Source organism: Grus americana, chromosome 5, assembly GCF_028858705.1.
Source record: "Grus americana isolate bGruAme1 chromosome 5, bGruAme1.mat, whole genome shotgun sequence".
Lineage (NCBI taxonomy): Eukaryota > Metazoa > Chordata > Aves > Gruiformes > Gruidae > Grus > Grus americana.
Window position 1 is genome coordinate 30,399,612 of NC_072856.1, and position 20,446 is coordinate 30,420,057.

The window sequence follows — 20,446 nt, forward strand, 5'->3', positions numbered from 1 at the left end:
TTTGAAATAGGTTAAGTGATCTGTTGTTATAGCTGAAGTAGATGATTCTTACCTAATATAAACTAGTTTCAACTCAAAATATGTTGCAACAACTTGGACAGCATTTTGGTATGCCTGAGCCGCATGATTAGGACACTTTAACTACATTTCAAATCAAACCTTTCCCGTTCTCTCATCTGTATTGAAAGTCCTGTAATGAGAACTAACTTGTACAATTTAGGATTTGTTAAATTTGAGCTGGAACCCAGCCACTTTGTAGTGAGCATGCCAGAAAAGTACCTTGAATGATAACAGTTGTCTTAATGCCCTCTCTTAACTTCTTCAGAAAGGCATGGTTTTTCCACTATTAGGACACTTAACAGGTAATAAATTGTAGAATGTTTCGCCGATCACCATGGGATATGGACCAGATACAGCTGGGCAAGTGCGGAAACAAGGCATAGCAAAGCCAGTTAAAGCTTTGTTGAAAGAAGAATTCTTGCATGCAACAAACTGAACGGTGCCAGTCACATGGAGCAGCCGTGCAGGGAAGGCATAGTTGTCTCGGCCCAATTGGCATGTTCTCTGCAGGAAGCCATATCCAACTCATGTTCTTTGAAAAACCTCATCTTCCTGAAGTTCCATTTCAAAAGTGAGACTTGGAAGAATCTCAGAAGAATCCTTTTTTTCCTTTTCTTTTTTCTTTTCCTCACGATCAACAAAAACCATTATTCAATCCATTATATCATGAAATATGTTAGTACATATGTCCAGAATGATTAATTATAGTACTTTTTGTATAATCTACAGCTCTTAATGCTGGTGGGTATTTGGACTAATGTGTCTGATATTAACACAGAAAAAGCTTTGATTTTAATTACTCATTTATTTTTAAACAAGTCATAAATTCATTGCTGCGCTTCACTCCTCCATTTTTGCAGTACACTAAAACAAAGAGACTTTTCTGACTAGATTGAGACTACATTCAATTAAATCATAGAATGGAATCACAGAATCATTTTGGTTGGAAAAGACCTTTAAGATCACCAAGTCCAACTGTTAACCTAGCACTGCCAAGGCCAACCACTAAACCATGTCCCTAAGCACCACCTCTATGCATGTTTTAAATACCTTCAGGGATGGTGACTCGACCACCACCCTGGGCAGGCTGTTCCAATGACTGACAACCCTTTTGGTGAAGAAATTTTTCCTAATATCCAGTCTAAACCTCCCCCTGGCACAACTTGAGGCCATTTTCTCTCATCCTATCACTTGTTACTTGGGAGAAGACACCAACACCCACAATGAATTGTAATTTATCCTCACAAAAGGAGAGAGGGTAGTCTACCAGATAAGAATCAACACAAAACAGTGCAAATCACCTTTTAATAGGATTTCAGTAAACAATTTTTTAAGTTCTTGTTCATTATCATCATAGGGTTATGGCATCGTTTTCAGAGTTATCCAATTTTGTTTCTAATAATACGTCTTCTCTCAAGGACTAATTCAAAAAGGACTGATTTGAAGCATTTGAATTGAAGAATCTTAGTAGCCATGTGTATTTAATAGAGAGTAAATGTAGTGAAGCTTTGCTTAACTGGGACTTCGGACTTAGATGTTCTTTTTTTGGAGAGTCCAACATACACAGAGAGAGCGCGAGCACAATGATTTGTACATTTAGAACATCCAGAGTAATTTAAGCCAAGATCACAAGGAGCTTTATGAACACTAGTGAGAACATCTCACAATTTTCTACTAATGGATAGCATTATTCCTACTTTATCTGTAGGAAAATGGAACCATTAAAATGTTAAATGAGTTGCACAATGTCATACAAAAGTTTCAACAACAGAGCTAGAAGTAAAATGCAGTTCTTTGAAAATTCCAACTTCAACGTCCAGATGACATTGCTAGCATTGCTGTCCTGACGGCTTGTCACATTGTGAAGATTCTTTTATTATACTTAGATCAATTAATAACTCTCAAAAGAGAATTCATTTTTTTTTTTTCTGTATTACTGCTTCTCAGTAGTTGTTATTCCAGTTTGTTTCCCAGTCTTCTGTCAATCTTCACATCTGGCTCTTGCCATCTTGAATTTAGATGAGATCCTTTCTTCCTCCCTATGTTCCCATTTCCAGCTACTGAAAATTATTGAGCCACTCACACAGGAGGAACTTTCTTCTGCTCTGAATTTAAGTGTCCTGTCTTAGAGATGTCCTGGCCCATGGCAGTCCAGTTTGGAATCCAGGTGAAAGGCTTCACTTTGTAAGCTGGAGCATGTGTCCAGAGCAGGTAGAATCTACAGGAAAATTAGCTGGTGAAATCTTAGTCTCTACTGAATAGGTAGTAATTATAATCTCTTATCCTGATTTTTCTGAAGAAATACAATTTTACAGTGGCTGTCTGTTTTTGGCCCATGTTTCCCAAAAAATTCTTGAACAAACTGGCTAGGTTGAACCAAATTTGAAAGAGGGGTAGCATTCTCTAATACCAGTTTTCTACAAGTTTTGTGTGCCAGCCAGGTAGGGAAGAGATCCTAATGGTGCCTCTACTGTGGGAAAGTTCAGTGTCCACTGGAGAATTCACATGGGATCACAACCTTAGGAGGAAGGCCTTAGGCAAACAGGTTAGGTGGCTCAAGAATTATGTTATGATCATTTTGCTTTGCAGTCTTGGGGCATTCTGACATCTAAGCGAATAGTAAGCAGCAAAGTAGGAGGTGAATTCTGGAAGTTGGGGTGCAGAGAGCAAGCAGAGTGGGCAGGAGGAAGACAATGACTATTTAGTAGCACAAAAGTAGCATATCTTTTAAAATGCTATATGACATGCAGTTCATGACACAGATTTAAATTATAGGCAATTTCTTTGTGGCCTGCCAGAGCTGAGAATCACTTTGTGGTATTTGATGCAAGGCTTGGATGCATCTCCACTGGTAGTTGGCAGCTGCTGGTGCAGTTGGCAGTGCCCCGTGTTCTGACTGGTCAGTCATATGCTCTTCCCCAAAGCAGTGCACCTTGTGTCCCAGCTCTGGACCAAGGACAGCTAAGAATGGATGTGAAGATACATGAGAGGATGGCAGGAAGCAGTGGAGGGGTGGTGGGTGCTGAAGTACCTGTGAGAGAATTGCAGGAGGCACAAGAGAGAGGGAATTACGTATAAAGCCACTAGTTGCAGTTTGATATAACTGGTGAGTCTTTATTGGTCTGCACGCTCATTTGAGTTGTGAGCTCCTGGCTTGTCCTTGGTCAGCATACAGATTTACTGCAGGGGATTAGTTAAACAGATTTCTTAAACCATGAGACTGATCTATGGGCTGTACAACATCAAGGAACTTGACTTATATCCTGCCAAGAATTGGTTACAGTGATTTGCATTGCTGCTGTTAATGCTCAGATGCTTTCCCAAATATTTTTATTGAAGAAAACCAGATTAATCTGTTATAGTGATGTGGTAAATATGGGACTGACCTCTTTCTTCAATGAGACTAGAGGGAGTGCAGCAGTATTACTGAAAGGAGAAACTTCAGAATCATCATGTTTAACATGTAGCTTGCTCTATGTTTATCACTGTGGTGTAAAGCAGTGGCATGCTTATGGTCAAATGTAGTGTGCTGTTCAGCTCTGGCTGTTACCTGTGGCTGCCTTTTTAGTTAGAAGATTGACATGACTATTGCTGAATCATTGGAACAAACAGTGACTCTCAGTTCAGAACCAGGAACTATGCTGGGACAGTATAGGGATACATTGTGTACTGTCTACATGTGGCCAAATGCAACCAGGTTACTAAAACAAAAACAGTAAATCAGGAGCAATGGAAAACTGAACATGTCATAAAAATGATCTCAGTGCCAATTTCTGCAGGCCTTCTTCATGTAAGAAATCTCATTGCAGTCAGATCCACAGAATCCCACTGATCAAGTAAAATAAAAGCAACAGGGCTAGCTGCACAGTTTCATTCATTTATTCAATTGCTGTTTTTAACTGGGGCTCCGTAGATGATGGGATATAAAAACAGATGTTGAAACACTGCTACAAGCAACCTCAGAGGTTTCTGGTGGTAACCCTATGCTGCTGCTGGAAGGAAGAAACTTCCTTTTCCCCTTACCATATTAAATGCAAATTTTCCTCCTTGCCTACAAGGTTCAGAAACTGCTTTGTAATTGTTGCTCTGTTTTTTCATCTTTCTTTTGCCTAGTGCTTTGAATGTATGGCTTTCTTAGCTGTGTCTCTTCTTCCCCGCCCTTTTTTAAGCCCCCTTTGATGCTAACACTCAGGCTATAAAAATCCCTGGGGGTAAACTTCCCTCTTCTCCTCTTCTCTTAAACTATGCACTTTCCTTCCATAGTGTCAGCTTAAAATTGACATTTCCAAGTGCTTCTCAGTAGCTTTCTTCTCTACTATTCATTTCTTAAGACCCTTCTCTGTCTTTTTTTGCACTTCTGGGTTCTTTGTACAGATTCTAAACATTTGTGATGGCAAATAATGTATATCCATGCTTCTGTATATACACTGATATTTGTAAAGGTAGTGTGATTTTTTTTTTAATTCAGGCAATGTTTATTTATTAGGTAAAAGTGTTAGATTGGCCTCTTCAGCATAACTTTTAACCATCATGCTAATACGTCAGTTATTTGTTCACTCGTTCATCAACTATGGGCCATAGATTTATTTTGCTAATAGTATTTTTTTTTTCTTCCTGTCCATGAAAATTGACATTTTTATGGCATACTGTCCTTGGTGAGGAATTACTAGCCAGATGTGCTGCAAGTGAACTACTAGTTCTCAGTGTATATTCTGGACTTTTGGCTTTGATCTAATTATTCAAGACCATAGATAAGTTGTTCCCAATAATAAACTTGGTACAGTTAAGGAATGTATAAGGCCACTGCCTCCCATGGACTCCAGGACCTGGGGATTCCTCTTGCCTGTGTGCCTGGACAGCTGGAGGTCTCTCCATCCCACACTGATAGACAGAGCAGCTGCTTTCCCCTTTGCCAGTTCAACCAATAGTGGGTCTCGGTGTGTGTGCCAAAAACACAAACACTGACAAGGCCAGAGGACATGGGAGCCTGATGCAGCCACTTATGCTGATGGCTCCACAAGGCACTGCCTTCAAAAACATCCACGTGTAACACTGCCAGCATGCACGTGAAACATAAGCATAGACAGCCATGTCCCCTTCTTCCTATCCAACTGATCAGGTTTGAAGTTTGCTAGTGAAAACATACACACCCTTGCTCTCCAGTTCTGGAGTGCAGATCCCTCAAATACCAACATGGGCCCTCTACCTATCCAATAACATCGCTTGGACCCTGACCCCTCTTAACTGCTCTACAGGTCTTCTACTTGCCTGATAGCCCAGCTTGCTGCTCACTAGCAAACACATGTATGCTTTCAAGCACCCCTGCCCTGAATCTCTTGACTTATAGCATGTGTACTACTCCCGTTTCATGTTCCTGCCTGGACTCTGAACCTCCTGCTCACCAGCTCATCCACTTTGAAGTCTGCTAGCAAATTACACACACCCATGCTGATGCATATCAGCACTCCATCCCCCTCTTGGCCTGCCACCCTCCATGCTGGTAGCTGGCACTTAGACTCCTACTTGCTCTAGTTGCTGGCACGTAGATGTGGGGGACATATTACCTGCGGTTGACTTAAGTTGCTGACCAGAATTTACTCCCCCCATTCTCCCTGGTAGCTGGCACCCTGGACCCATGCTCCTTAGGTCTACAGCCCCACTGGCTACCAACACTGAGACTGTCACTGGCTTCGTTTGCTGGCACCACTGATGTGATGGCCCTATCAGCTGCAGTCTTCTGTCTCTATTGCTGGCCCCAAATTCACTCCAGTCTCTCCAGCTGCTGGCATCAAGTCCTTAGCACTCACACATGGGCTAGGGAGTGTGGTTACATAAAAGGTCATCAAGAAAGGATTTAATATGAAAATAGGACAGACTGTGGTGATCAGGCACAGGGCTCACTCAGACAAGCATACTGATTTACTGCTGCTTACATGGGACCAGCCCCTTTTATACCCACTTCTCCTTCCTGACCCCCTCACCTTAAACATTTCTTAATAAGTTTTGCATAGCCCTGCAGGCCCCCCTCAAATATCCCAAATCTTCCTGTTAAGATATCTTGTTTCCTCCATCTTGTTGGCTATGAGGCCCAGGCTGGCTTTCTCCAAAGGTATGCTTTAGTTTCTTAATAGCCTGTCCAGTAGTGACTGGAGAGTTTGTCACTGTCTCTGTTATCCCTTGTCTATTGCATTTGTGTCCATGTGTTTTGTTTATGACTTTTACTATTACTGTTTGAATGGAAAAGTTCTTGATCTGATAATCCTAATGAAACAGGTGCTCTGACATGCCACATACCCTTATGGATATGGGCAGGGGTAGCTAAATTTTGCTGAATGAGAATATTATTGATTCTTTAGCTAGAAATTAGCATCTTGTCTCAGTTTGAATTGAAATACGATCTGAAAATAAAAGTGTCAGGAGAGGATTTTAAATCTCTTTTCTGAGCAGTTTCAGTAAAGTAGTGATATCTGTGAAATATGTTTTACTATTGATTTTTATATCAGGTTTAGTACATTTATCTGTCCATTGGAGAAGCAAATGACCTGGCAATGGATGAGATTTCATGGCAGTGAAACACTGAAATCATATGCATCTCTCTGTATATACTAGCTAGTTTTCTGTGTGGATGGCAAAACCATTAATACTTGTTTCTTTTGAAAGGCCAAAGCTGTGCTGAGGCATTTGGCAGCCTGCCTACTGGAACCTTTTGATCCACCATGTGCTTCCTAGGTGTCTTTTCAGCTGGTCTGTGGCAAGGCTTTGATGTGCTGAGAACATGGTCACACTGTGGGGCAGCTGTGTCTCCAAAAAAGAAACAGGAATAGTAGAAGGAGTGTTCAGATCTTGCTGTATGGGTAGTCTGGCTGTGATGGTCCAACTTTTGCAGCCATAGTGGGACTAGTGCAAGCTTTGGAAGCCCCTAGAGGCTGGCACTGATTTGGTGGTAACAGTTCCTGGCTCTGTGTTACCATGAGCAGAAGGTGGCACATTGCTGTGTGTGTGGTGTGAACAAGAAGAGAAAGCATTTAGTCTTCAGTGGTGTCGCTTACTGACCAGACGGGTCAGGTACAAGTATTGCTTGGATGAGGTCTGCTTGCAGGCTATGGGTTCGATTTTGTTTTGCTTTTGACCTGTAATTCTGATGCCTAACGCTCCTATTAATGTCATTGCGTCAGAGAGTCTTGATCATGCCTTTGTCAGATTTATGCTGAGGACTGTGAAAACTTGGGATGGGGGAGATCCTCAAGAATTCATACAGTCCGAGTATAAAATAAGAGACAGTAGGGAGGGAATCACAATTAAACACTACTGCTCAGTGTCAGCACTGTGCATCTGGAGGAAGATCTAACAAGTGAATGCTGGACACAACATTGTGTCTGGTAAATTAAAAAAGACAAATACTGTGAAGATCCTTGTTCCTATGGAGCTATTAAAGCTGCAAGTTCCACAAGTAATGCAGAGTGTTTATAGGGAGGCATATTATTCATGGGCTGTTCTGTTTCTTTTGGTCTTTCCAGGTGTTCCAGGACCTTGGCACTTCTGTGTTGTCAGGTGCATTTAGAGGATACAACATCTGCCTCTTTGCGTATGGACAGACAGGTTCAGGAAAAACTTACACAATGATGGGAACACCTGTGAGTTACACCATTCATTTTACACTTAGGGTTGAGGGCAGGATGTCCAGCAGAAACATCACTTTATTTTTAAACTGTGATTATGGTACGTGTTGAGCAGAATGCTTATACGTGTTTTATTTGGTATTTATGTATATAAAATAAGAGTTAAGCCTTTACATTTAGCTAAATAATGTAGCATCAGCTAAAAATACTAGAAGATATGGTGTAGTTTAAATATTTATTTTAGATAACCTTTATGTTACTATGTATAATTCTTATCACCATGTTAGAGGACAAAAAATAAATCTATACCCCTGAATAGTTCTGGGTTTTAGAAATGTATGGATCAAGGTAATACAAAGTATTCATTCTCATAGAATTTTTTGGCAATCTGATCTATGCTGAAATTAAATTACTTTCACAAATGAAACTGGATACAATTCACAGGAATACTTTTGTAATAGGCTTCATTATCTACTTAAGACACTTACCTGTTGCAGAAGTTATCCTTTGGCTTGTGGAAACTAATACTTGCTTCACTTCCAGTTTTGAAATGTATTTGGTCTTTGCTGAAGCTGTTACATTTTAAGACTCTTGTCTACTAGGAACCTTTTAAAGTGCATTTTAATCTTGGTACTCAGATCGATGGAATCAGTTGAGAATTTCCTGCGTTCTGCTGCAACACAAGGCAATTTGATCTCTATCCATAAATATTCTTGGCTTTTGGTGAAACATGCCTTTAAAAAAGAAAAAGTATTATTTAACGGTTTGTGTGAGTGGACCGCTATTTCCTACACCCATGGGATTCAATTTTTAAGGTGAAATAAGGGTAAAATTTGTTCAAACCCTGAAGATAAGAAAAAGATTGTTCTGGCATGGTTTGTGCTTTTGACAAGAGTTGGGATTTTTAAAATTTTGTTTTCCCTGCAGACATCAGCAATAGGATTTTGTTAAATCATGATCTGATTCTCTGAAATCTGAAATCAGAAATCTGATCAATTTTATTCTAAATCAAGCTTAACTCCATGAAAGCCTGAAGAATTGTTAAAATTGGGGTTAATGGGTGACAAACTAGGATATTTGTATTACGTTATTTTTAAAATATCATAGCAGTTCAGAATGGCCACATCTTGAAATTTTTTTTTTTTTCCGAAGGAAATTTCTAGCTGTAGTGTTTCTAAGCGATTTCTGGCTTATAAAGTGATTTCTTTCTCCAGTGGAATCCTGCTTTGATCTAATCTTTAATAACATGTATTCACTGTGAAACAGTGTTCAAAACTAGGAAGAATCAAGTATTTAGTATAAACTGAACTTTTATCCACAGAGGTCCACTTGATGAACCTGGACTTTCTCCCCCAATACCATTTCAAGTGTGCCTTCTACAAGCCTTTCATGCTATTCAGTGAGCAGATTCCACCTAAGCCTGAGAGTCTTTCTCAGGATGTGTCAGCACTGCGATCACTAAAGTGTGAGCACTCATGTCAGAAGAACAGTTCATCACACAAAACCACACCATTACTTAAGTGCTGTGTAGACTGTTTGGGCAAAGTTTAAATTGGCTAGTTTGGGTACTGTTAGCAGCCCATATCCTGTTGTCTTTGAGACACCAGATTTATAAATCTAGAACATAAAGCCGTTCCAAGCTCTGTGATGCCATAGCATAAAGAAATAAAAGTAGAATAGGGAAAAACCAAAATATTCATGACCAATCAAACTAGTTTCAGTGTTGGCCTGGCTTCATCTAGACTGCAACACCTCTGACATAGGCATGTCCAGTACCTTTACATCAAACAGCTTCTGGATTTAACCCAAGCCTCTAAACTTCTTATCGATGTTGTGTAAGTTGCTATAAAATGACTTTTGCTATAAATAGGATTTGCACTGAAGCTAAGACAGCTGACATTACACAGAACATGAATCCCTGCAGTGTTTCACGTGCAAGATGCTTCAGCTGGAGTAGTAGAGCATTGCCATGCTGTTCTGAACTATACTCCAGAGCGGTTTGTGTTGTAATCTACCATAGAGTCATTGCTTTAATGCTGCACTGTGATTCTGTCCTTTTCTTATAACTTGGCTTTTATTTAAAAAAGAGTTTTACAAGAGTGATAGCAAGTATATGGTTTAATTTTTTTTTTGTTCATTATTTGAAGGCATCCATTGGGCTGACACCTCGTATATGTGAGGTACTTATTTTTCATTTCACTTGCATTCATGTGGTTAGATTGTCTTGATGGATTTAAAATTTACATAAACTTCTGGTTTGTGTAGGGCCTCTTTTCGAGGAAGGATGATTACTCAGACCAGACAGCATCTTGCAGAGTAAAGGTCAGGTAAGTGTGTCACTGTTTTGGGCAATGCTATGAATGGTTTCAACAACATATTCCTGTAATCAAACAAAAGAAAGACTAGTTAATTTTGTTTCTGTTTTCTCAGATGATAATCATTTTGGAACAAGGAGAACACAGAGGAAGGATGAGAAAGTGTTGATTTTAGTTTTCTATCTCAGTATAGTTCTTTGGATGCTGTCCACTTTTGTATAGACATTATTGTGTGCATTAAAAATTTACTTCCTATTCGTTTAACTCTTAAATTAGAGCCATAATCTTACATTGGATTCTTAGTCATCATTCCCACTGATATAATAAAGAATTAAGTTTGGAAATTTGGGGATTTGAACTCACTACTGTTAAAAAAAGCATATTTTTTTAATTTTTAAATAAAATACTGAATGTCTCTTGCCTCTTGGAAGTTTGCTACAATGAGTTCTTTCTACATGCACTGCATGGGCAGGGGCAGTAACAGAGATAATGAAAATTAATTCATTAACTCTATTATGAAAGATCTATGTAAGATTCAGGTAGTTACGTTGTCTAAATACATGCTCTTTTTTTTTTTAATTGTGTTCATTTAAAAATCCTTTTTTTTTTTTTTTTTCAGTTTTCTTGAAATCTATAATGAGCGTGTCCGAGATTTGTTAAAACAGTCAGACCGAAAGAAACCTTACACACTTCGAGTCCGAGAACACCCTGAAACAGGACCATATGTTCAAGGTGAGAGCAGGCTTCACAACTAGCATCGGAATTTCGAGTAAATGTGTATCAGGTCTGTATGTATCTTTGCATATGTTCCTGCTGTAATTCTAACTGCTTCTACTCTTGAAGAGTTACTTTCCTCAAATATTTCGCTTGTTAATATGAACATGTGTAATATACTGAAAGCTTTGTCTCTGTTATCCCACTGGCTGTTATCCTGCACTTTTCTGTTTGCCTTTCCAAGCATAGGTTGTGTGTGAGCCTTAATGTTTTGCTTTCTTTTGTTTTAAAGAAATCTTGATCAAGAAATCCACCAACATCAGCTCTAAATTGGTTGTACAGGCCAGCCTAAAGTCCCTCCATACCTGCTTCAGTCCTTGGTAGCAGTGTATTTACAAAATAATAATAATAATAAAAAAGTAGATAAACTCAACTGTTCAGTGTTGTAGGCCAGGCCATGCGAAGCAATTAAAATCTGTTTTTCTCAGGTAAGAACCCAATAATTTTCCTTCATTAAACTGAAAAAGCACAGGATGGGTAATGTAGGTGCATTATATGAATAAAAACATCACACACTTTTTAACTCACACTTGCAACAGCAGCCCCTTTGGTGACTTTCTGTTTTCTAATGAATCATACCTTTCAAATCAGGTGTCAGAGAATGGATTTAAAAAACCCCAACAAAACACATATATTTTTTTCTGTTTCAGTTGTCTGTCTTATTTTAATTCTTATCTTCTCTCTCATTGTTCTGTGTACCTCCAGTTCATTTCCGCATTTCATTGCTGTCTTCGGGGTCTTAGATAGTGTTAAATTGGATTTTGGCCATTGTTACTTTGTAAATAGATTAGCTCCCAAGGTAAAGTTTGCCTGCTGCGTTGCCATTTATCTGAACAACAACTGACAAAAGGCATGTCCCTCAAAATCCATGCACCAGTGCAAAATCATACAGAGTAGTTTTACGGTGGAGATCAGAAGGAAGAGTCTGTTCCAAACTGATGCAAGTTTCAAAAAATTAATGAGCTTGTTTAGAAAGTAAATGCATATGTTTCCTTTTCAGTGTGCCTTATATCTAGTGGGCAGAATTCTAGAGTTGCCTCTGGTATCACTGACTCTGCAACTGCTTGGCTGGTCACCAAATGAGTAGTAACGCCTGGGAGGTATGCGTTTAGTATGCAAAATGCATATCACGCCAAATTTTATTGCTCTCATCACATCAGATCAAATACTGATTTGCTCTTGCTTTTAAATAAAGGTCTTGTCTCTGTTTGTTTTGTAAATTCCTTTGGTTCTCCCTAGTTCACTTTTTTCCCTCTTTTTCTTTATCACAGCATTACACATCATATTGTTTTCTCCACTTCAGAGATTAAGCCAAGATATGACAATAGATAGGGTGACTTGACCTTGTGATTGAATGGAGCCTGGAATTCCCAGCTCTCATTCCCTGGGCACCTGCAGTATCAGTCACAGTACATCTAGCAACCAACCGTTGTTACTGCTTCCTCCTCTCAAAAATTTGAAATAAGCACTTGGGAAGTGTTTAACTTGCATGGTCCTATACACAAGGGACTGTCTGGCATTCTGGTTACTTCAGCTGTGCTTTCCCAGCACACCAGCATCCTGTTTAAGGAGAGTTGGAAAATAGATGAATTAATGGTCTCATTAGTATGGCAAACTTATCATTCTTTGAAAAGCAGATTCATAGACATTTGGCCTTTATTGAGGTCTTTCCAAGATTCTCTTTCTACCTGCTTGTTATCGGAGAACTTTATTGTTGGTGGAGTACAGATACTAATTATTTTCTTTTAGCAGCTGCTCATTCACCATGCAAGAAAAGGTCTTTAAACTGCTTCCTTCCTTGGCAATTTCCATCCCTTTTCTCAGGCCTTATATCTCCAGTGATTCCTTGGCTGCATATAATGGAGTTTCCTTGTTTTAAAAGAAAATGAAGTTATAGCTTCTGCCAATGGGCTGGCTTGCCTTTTGTCGCTATTTTGTCTTGATCTGGAACCTTCCAGGCCAAATCTGTCACTTCTTTTCCAGTTCTGGTTTTTGTTTCCTTTTTTTAATTTAATTTTACCCCTTTCAGGTAGGGATTGTAGACACAAGTAAAAAATTTAAGAGGAACAATTTTATGTTAGAGTCCTGAAATACCCCATAAAAGTTCCCAATTGATTAGATTTTGTAAAATAAGAGGAAAGGATAATGGAAAATGGTTAACCTACACAGTATTTTCTAGCTTTGGCCACATATGTAAATCCAGTATGAATACTTTATTTTAGAAGATTCTCTCCCTCTGTATCTTTTGACAGCCTCTAAAAATCATTGTTTTAATGCCAGTATGAAAAATTTTAATTTTAATGATAAACGTGATTCACATTTTTGAAAAACTGATCAAATGCATGAAAAATAATGTAATTTCTCTGCAGAAGGCATCATGGGGTGTAATTAGATGCTATTGTGAGAGCATGTGAACAGAAGTGATTTCAGGCTGATGAGTCAGTGGCTTAGGGCAACAGTCTGATGACATAGTTCTTTTTTTTTAGATATGTGTATGTAAGTATGTATTAATAAATAAATATGCTTATGTACAGTTTACACAATTAAGAACTGTAACAGTTTAGTTTACTTGAGACAATCCTGGCATCTTTTGGGGAGAGGGACTAATAAAGAAGGTATGATTACACAGCTCCTTTTGGAACTGCACTCATTAGCTCACATCAAAAATAAGCAGCAGTGAGAAAGTCCAGAGGTCTCACCCATGCGGGTGAGAAGTACATTCAGCTTGATTTTAATAACATCAAATTCAAGAAAATGAAGTGGTTCATGACACTGGTACAAAATGCCGTTCTCAACTGCAGTGATACATTATTGCAATCAACGATTGCTGCTCTCTGTAATAAGCGCCTTCTACGTGCTGAAATAGTCTTTGGCAGTTTCATATGTAGTCTCTATGTGCAGGATCAGAGCACAAGAATATTGTTTCCAATAGCTAGATGGCTGAGATCAGAATTATCAGCAAGATTACTAGAAAGGCAGCTTGTTTTGTATTTCCCTTCCAGGCAATTTGCTCTATGGGAGAAAAATAGTGAACACCAGCAAAGCTCAGAAATTTTTCGTTATTTCCCATAGATCCAGTATGTCAAGGACTAGCATCTGTATTTGCATCATGCTTCTTGCAAGCCGTCAGCAATTTTAAGGTTTGCTGACTTTGATCAGGAGCTCCCCAGTGTACCATTAGTTTGTCAGTTGTGTGTTTGGTGTCAGTGATATCCAGAGTACAGTTAGCACTGGATGAAAAACAGACAGGAAAATCAGAAAACTTAACCCCTTTAAGGATGTTTAGATGCTCTGGGCAATGCATTTTCCATTTGCAAGTCCAGCCAGGAAGTCCCAGCTCTGAACACTTAAGTATTTTGAATAGTTTCCAGCCCATCATTTTTCTACGTAAAGGCTGTGAGATTGTAGCCTTTAAAATGCTGAAAGTGTTTCAGTGCTTTCTGTTGGAAACGTTTCAAACTTCTCCCTCACAGATGGTTGCACTGTTAAGGAATCAGCCTCTCTTAAATCAGGAAATGATGCAATCTATTTTGTTACTCTGAGACAGATTTCTGGAGGAGATCCTTTCTTATTCCAAGGCAGATTTCTAGACAAACCAGTGTTTTTGATCTTTATATGGGACTTGAAAATGACCTTTCTTTTTCTAGCAGCCAAGAGAGTGCTTTGTCATTTCTTTTCACACAACACTTACGATATTTCATTTACCTTATTGAAAAACTAAATGTTTTGAATACTGTGCTAGATTCACTACTCCAGTACTTATGGAAATGTAGGTAGGTAAGAATTTATTCCATGCCTCCATCTTGTAACTGGATTTTTATTCAGTTAAATAAGACCCTGAAAAAGGGTCTGGGAAAACAATATATGATAGTTTCCATATTCTGAGCTTTGAAGATCCCCTATTGGAAAAATAATGGGCCTCTTTCTCAAATGGAAAATGTGATGACTTCTGGAATTAATGTATTGTAAAGGGACACTAGAGAGAAGAAGAAATGCTTTTGTTTGAAAATCATCCTATACTTTGTGTGTGCGCGCGCAAGTGTGTGTGCATGCACACTACAGTTAGTATTTTTTTTAAAAGTGTGGGTGATCCAAAAATCTTTTTTTTTTTTTTCTTTAGGTGTATCAGTTGATAAAGAACTAAAATTCCCATCTTTGGCTTAGATTTTGCTTTCACTTCGAGTTAAGCAAGTGTGGTGGGTTGAGCCTGGCTGGGGGCCAGGTGCCCACCAGAGCCGCTCTCTCACTCCCCTCATTCACTAAACAGGGGAGAAAAGGCATAACGAAATGCTTGTGGGTCGAGATAAGGACAGGGAGAGATCACTCTCTAATTGTTGTCACGAGCGAAACAGACCAAACTTAGAGAGGGAATTCATCTAATTTATTACTAGGCAAAACAGAGTAGAGGAATGAGAAAATAAAATCAACTCTTAAAACACTTCCCCCCACCCCTCCCATCTTCCCGGGCTCAACTTCACTCCCGGCTTCAACCTTCCCCCCCTCAGCGGCACAGGGGGACGGGGAATGGGGGTTACGGTCAGTTCATCTCACGGTGTTTCTGCCGCTTCTTCATCCTCAGGGGGAGGACTCCTCTCATCGTTCCCCTGCTCCAGCATGGAGTCCCTCTCACGGGGTGCAGACCTTCAGGAGCAAACTGCTCCAGCGTGGGGTCCCCCACGGGGTCACAAGTCCTGCCAGCAAACCTGCCCTGGCATGGGCTCCCCTCTTCACGGGTCCACCGGTCCGGCCTGGAACTTGCTCCAGCGTGGGCTTCCCACGGGCCACAGCCTCCTTCAGGTGCCTCCACCTGCTCCGGCGTGGGGTCCTCCACGGGCTGCAGGTGGAATCGCTACACCCCCTCATCCTTCCTCCATGGGCTGCAGGGGGACAGCCTGCTTCACCATGGCCTTCACCACGGGCTGCAGGGGGATCTCTGCTCCGGCGCCTGGAGCTCCTCCTCCCCCTCCTTCTGCACTGACCTGGGTGTCTGCAGAGTTTCTTACATCTTCTCACTCCTCTCTCCGGCTGCAAAAGCTCTCCCTCTCTAAGTGTTTTTCTTCTTCTTAAATATGTTATCACAGAGGCGCTGATTGGCTTGGCCTTGGCCAGCGGCGGGTCCGTCTTAGAGCCGGCTGGCATTGGCTCTGTCAGACACAGGGGGAGCTTCTAGCAGCTTCTCACAGAAGCCACCCCTGTAGCCCCCCCGCTACCAAAACCCTGCCACGCAAACCCAACACAGCAAGCTGTTATCATGTAAGAATAGACTCTCTCTAATAATGTCAGAAGTACTTGTTGAATTTTATATTCATCTTGACTTACATTCTTGTAGTAAATAATTTATTTGATCAAAATAAATCACATTTTTCAGTACTCTGCCTTCATCTGCACTTTTGTGGCCTCCAATAAAACAAACCAAACCTAAATCAGTACAGGGGGAGGAAGTAGCCCTGGATTCTAGGTCTGAGAAAACATTCTGCAAAGGAGTGTGTTACTAGGTATTGTAGGACAAAGACTTGCTTCACAACTCAGGTGTTTTTTTAGGAGTCACTGCAGTACAAATGATAACTAATCATCACCATAAAATGCAAACGAGGCATATTAAACTGGATTTATATGACATACAAGCCTGTTGAGGTTAATTTTGTGTGTCTGCTAGAATTTGCATTTTGCAAGGGGCCGGCGGTGCTGCTACAGCACAGCAGCACACTGCCCTCCACTGGGGCCCTATTAGTCACAACCACCACTTCGACACAGCAGGCTCTGCAATGCAGTATTTCTTTCATTTGTTTTCAGTGGGCTTTTTCCCCCTTAAAAATAAAATCAAATTTAAAAAAAAAAACAAACCCCCAAAAACCCCCCCAAAACCCCAACAACCTGAAAGTAGATGATGTGAAAAGCCCAGATGTTTTGTATCATTATTTGGGTACCCTCTGGGAGAAAAGAGCGTGAAGACTCCTAACTGTTGCAGAGTGAAGCCTGGTTAAGTAAATGGTAAATGTTCACAGGGGTTGGTTCCTAATTCTGTTAGTTGCGTGAGCAGAGCCATTATCCAGAGGCAATGGAAAAAAAGCTTCTTTACTGGATCTGTACCCAATTAGTAGCAGTGACATAGCTGAAAATTTCTCATGGAGTTTCAGTTATACTGTTTTTCAAATACCATTGTTCTGCAGACAAGTTAGAAAAAGGTCTATACTTTGAAGATACAAGGTATTTTTTATACTGATGTCACTGAATCCAAAGGCTGGACTGCAATGTTTTATTTTATTTTTAAAACATAAAATAGTTGTGGGGTTTTTCTAAATAAAATAGTTACTCTAGTTGAGAGAATACCTGTAGAACAAACTGGCATCCCAGCAGAAGATCCTTATGCTCCTGATGTTGGGTAAATTGTTGGGTAAACTGACTGAAATTCCTGAGAAGAATATGCATTTTAACTCTTTAAATCTTTGGCAGGATTGACTCAACATTTAGTTACAGACTACAAGCAAGTTGTAGAACTTCTAGAAGAAGGAATAGCTAAAAGGTATTTTATAAAACAAACCAGCTCCATCTTTATTTAACACTTCTTTCACTATGTGTTGATTTCATTGATGTTTATTTTACTGACAGTGTTGCCAATGCTTTGTGGTGACAGAATGTCTGATTTGCTTACCCTGCACATGACGTATACAAAAGATGTTACATATCCTCATATTATCCACAATAAGAGCTACAAGCACTTGTGAAGTTGTTTCTTCAAAACTGATCCTATGCTGATTTACCCACAAAATTCAACCATCTGTCTGGGATAAAAAATGCATGCCAGGAAAACCTTTTACTCTAAACAGACTACTGTTTTTCTCCTCCACTTGCTCATGACACTTTACACTGTAAAGCTTTCAAATCACTTGTTAGTGTAACTTAGTGATTTAAAACTGCTGTGAAAAGATAGTGTATTTTTATTTAATTTTGAGAAGTATTTGTTTTATAATTATTTGTTTTAATTTTTGTTTAGTATTTTTATTTATTTTTATTAATTTTTTTTTTAAGTTCTTAGTCCAAATTGTAGACATTTGCTATGAGAGAACTGTGGGAATTGGCACACCAGTGAAGTCAATGGTTTTGGCTCTCATTAGTCAAGACACTTTTTTTACGTTTTCAATAGGGAGCTTTGGATATCAGTACAACTGCAATTACAGTGATGGAAAGGAGTTACATTTGATAGGATCCTCCAAATATGAATCTCAGTTCCAAAACTGATATTAAATCTTATCATAAGAGAAGTCAAGATTTTAGAATATCAGTGGTGCTGGGAAGTAAATAGAAACTAAGCTGCATTATCACAAAAACATAGTATATACAGCAGTATTAAGTTTTGCTGCTTCTGCTTGTAGTGATCAATAGATGCAACCCTATGGTAAGAAGAGACTTTTTCAGAACAACAACAAAATCCCAGTCTGTCTACTAGTGTAATCCTACAGTCGTCTCATTGCTAAGGAAATAGAAGAGGTAGAAAAAACAAAATCAGAGGTTCAATATTTTGTAAGTTTTTGTGATGCTGAAGTTTCAAACTTTGTCACTTGCATGAAATTAAGCAACTTCTTTTTCTGAGTAACTTTTCAAAAACTTATTTGGAATATACAGGAAACTCCTATTTACCTATAGTCTTTATTTTTATGAAATATTCTGCAGAGTATTTATTAGCACATTACAAATGCAAACAAACTAATTTAAAACATCTGCAGTCTGGTATATAATGCCAAATGAACATCAGCAAGATCTTAGGGATAGAGAAGGTGAGGAACAAGTTGCAATTGCCCCATATGGCTGGAGGCAGGAAAGGAGCAGATGGGGCATGATGGCTCCAGGTCTGACTATACAGGAAAGATAGGAGGGGAAGCTCCCCTTGTACGTGTGTGGGGACAGGGCAGCTCCTGTACTAACAACGAGCAGAGTTTACTGAAGGCATTTTTTCTACCAGTTGATTTTATCAGGCCATCTCCAGCCCTACTCTGGCTACACTTGTCCATTATAAAATGAACAAATATGATTTTCAACATACAGTCATTATTTTTGTTGCAACTCACAGTGCTTTTTTTTTTTTTTTTTGACACGTTGCAAGACTCAGTTTCAAATGTTTAGGAATAAATTTTTTTAAATGCAGGAAGTACAAATTTCCAAAAGCATAGCCCTGGTGCTGTGTAAAGCAAAACAACCAATGAATCTGGATAATATTATTAGAACAGTTACAAATATTAAAATGTACACCACATGCCATGATGAAATAGAATATATGAAAAACTAACACATACATTCTCCCATAAAAATGCTCACATGGGTTGTGAGTAGTTGAGATGTGGACTTGCCCTCCAATTACCCTGTGTATTGTTGGAGGTGAGATGCGAGTACTAACAATTCCTCCTCCAAATCCTGGGCCACTTTCTATTTCTCTTTTGCTTTATAAACTTCAGTGCTGTTTCCTTATATTCTCTGCCCACTCCAGAGCTGTTTTCTGTCTTCTGTCCTTTACCTAATGGTTTGTCTTCCTCCTCCAGCGTCTGGAAACTAGTTCACGTTCTCCTGCTTCCTCAGCTTAGGCTCACGTATAACCATGATGCCCTAGACTGCCTGCAGCATTTGGCGGTGCCCGCTCACCTGGCTGTGGAGGTGTAGGAAGCAGAGAACAATAGGGAGGAGAATCCCAGCTTTGGCCTCCTGCCACAGGCGCTCAGCGGTGTACGCACAGCTGTGGCTCTCTGCTCTCTAGTGCAACTGGTCTCTGCAGTGCTGTGACAGCTGGGCTCGTAACAAAAGCGTGGTTCCACAGTCCTTGTCTGCGCTACTAAAATTGCCTGCTGTTATTGAGGGTAAGCTTGGCAAAACTGATGCTAAAGGCTGCACAGGGAGCTGATATTCAAGGCAAGCTATGAGAGTGACAAAGGAAAAGACCTGTGACCTGGCTTCTGCCCTGGGCAAAACCCTGCTTTCTTTGGGTTTTTCTAATCAAAACATAACAAAGTAAGTAGAATTTCCAAAAGTTTGTGTTACAGAGACAGCAGGAGAATGCCGCTGCTCCTCCTCCTCCTTCTGTGCCTGGTACCTGCTGGCTGGAGTGCAGTGGGTCAGAGGGCTAGAGCCAGATGACCGGTCTGTCCACGTGGTAAAGCCAAGCAAGTGCTACATGAGTGGATTACAGTATTCATTTGGTACTGATACGGGTAGGCTGACTAATCTCATTGGACTCCTCTAACAGTACTAAACTACTGTATCAGCCCTGTGACAGAAGGGGGCCCCGGAAGTGGTGTAGGAAGCTTTCTGGACCCTTTGAAGTGCCAAGAAACAAAAATGGGGACAATATGGAGAAAATGTCCTGGGCCAGTACATTCAGTGGTGTTGAGGGTGAGCTGTACAATGCTGTTGCTGGCTGTGCTTCTCTGTTGTGTTCTACCCTTACATAACACCTTACACCTGTGCTGTAAGGCTGCTTTAAGATATTTCTTCAGAATGCTGCTGGTGGACAAAAACACCTCTAACTGATCCTTGGTTTCCACCCTTCCAGGTCCTCTGCCAAACACTTTGTGATCAGATCCAAGAATATAGCCTACCATATTCTCTGAGTTTCACATTACTTCATCTTCATTTATCTGCTGTATTTGTTACTTTTGCTTTCCCTGAATACAGGGAAATAAGCCTTTGTAA

At 39.9% G+C, this 20,446-nt stretch overlaps 1 protein-coding gene across 2 annotated transcripts in view; it reads left to right on the forward strand.

Moving 5' to 3' along the window:
- Positions 1 to 20,446, forward strand: part of STARD9 (StAR related lipid transfer domain containing 9) — a 113,705-nt gene that overhangs the window by 43,450 nt on the left and 49,809 nt on the right. For both annotated transcript variants that reach the window (XM_054828639.1, XM_054828640.1), the window contains exons 4-8: positions 7,578 to 7,694; positions 9,827 to 9,859; positions 9,945 to 10,006; positions 10,614 to 10,726; positions 17,222 to 17,291. In XM_054828639.1, the coding sequence (XP_054684614.1) occupies positions 7,578 to 7,694; positions 9,827 to 9,859; positions 9,945 to 10,006; positions 10,614 to 10,726; positions 17,222 to 17,291 (395 nt within the window). The remainder of the gene's footprint in view (positions 1 to 7,577; positions 7,695 to 9,826; positions 9,860 to 9,944; positions 10,007 to 10,613; positions 10,727 to 17,221; positions 17,292 to 20,446) is intronic.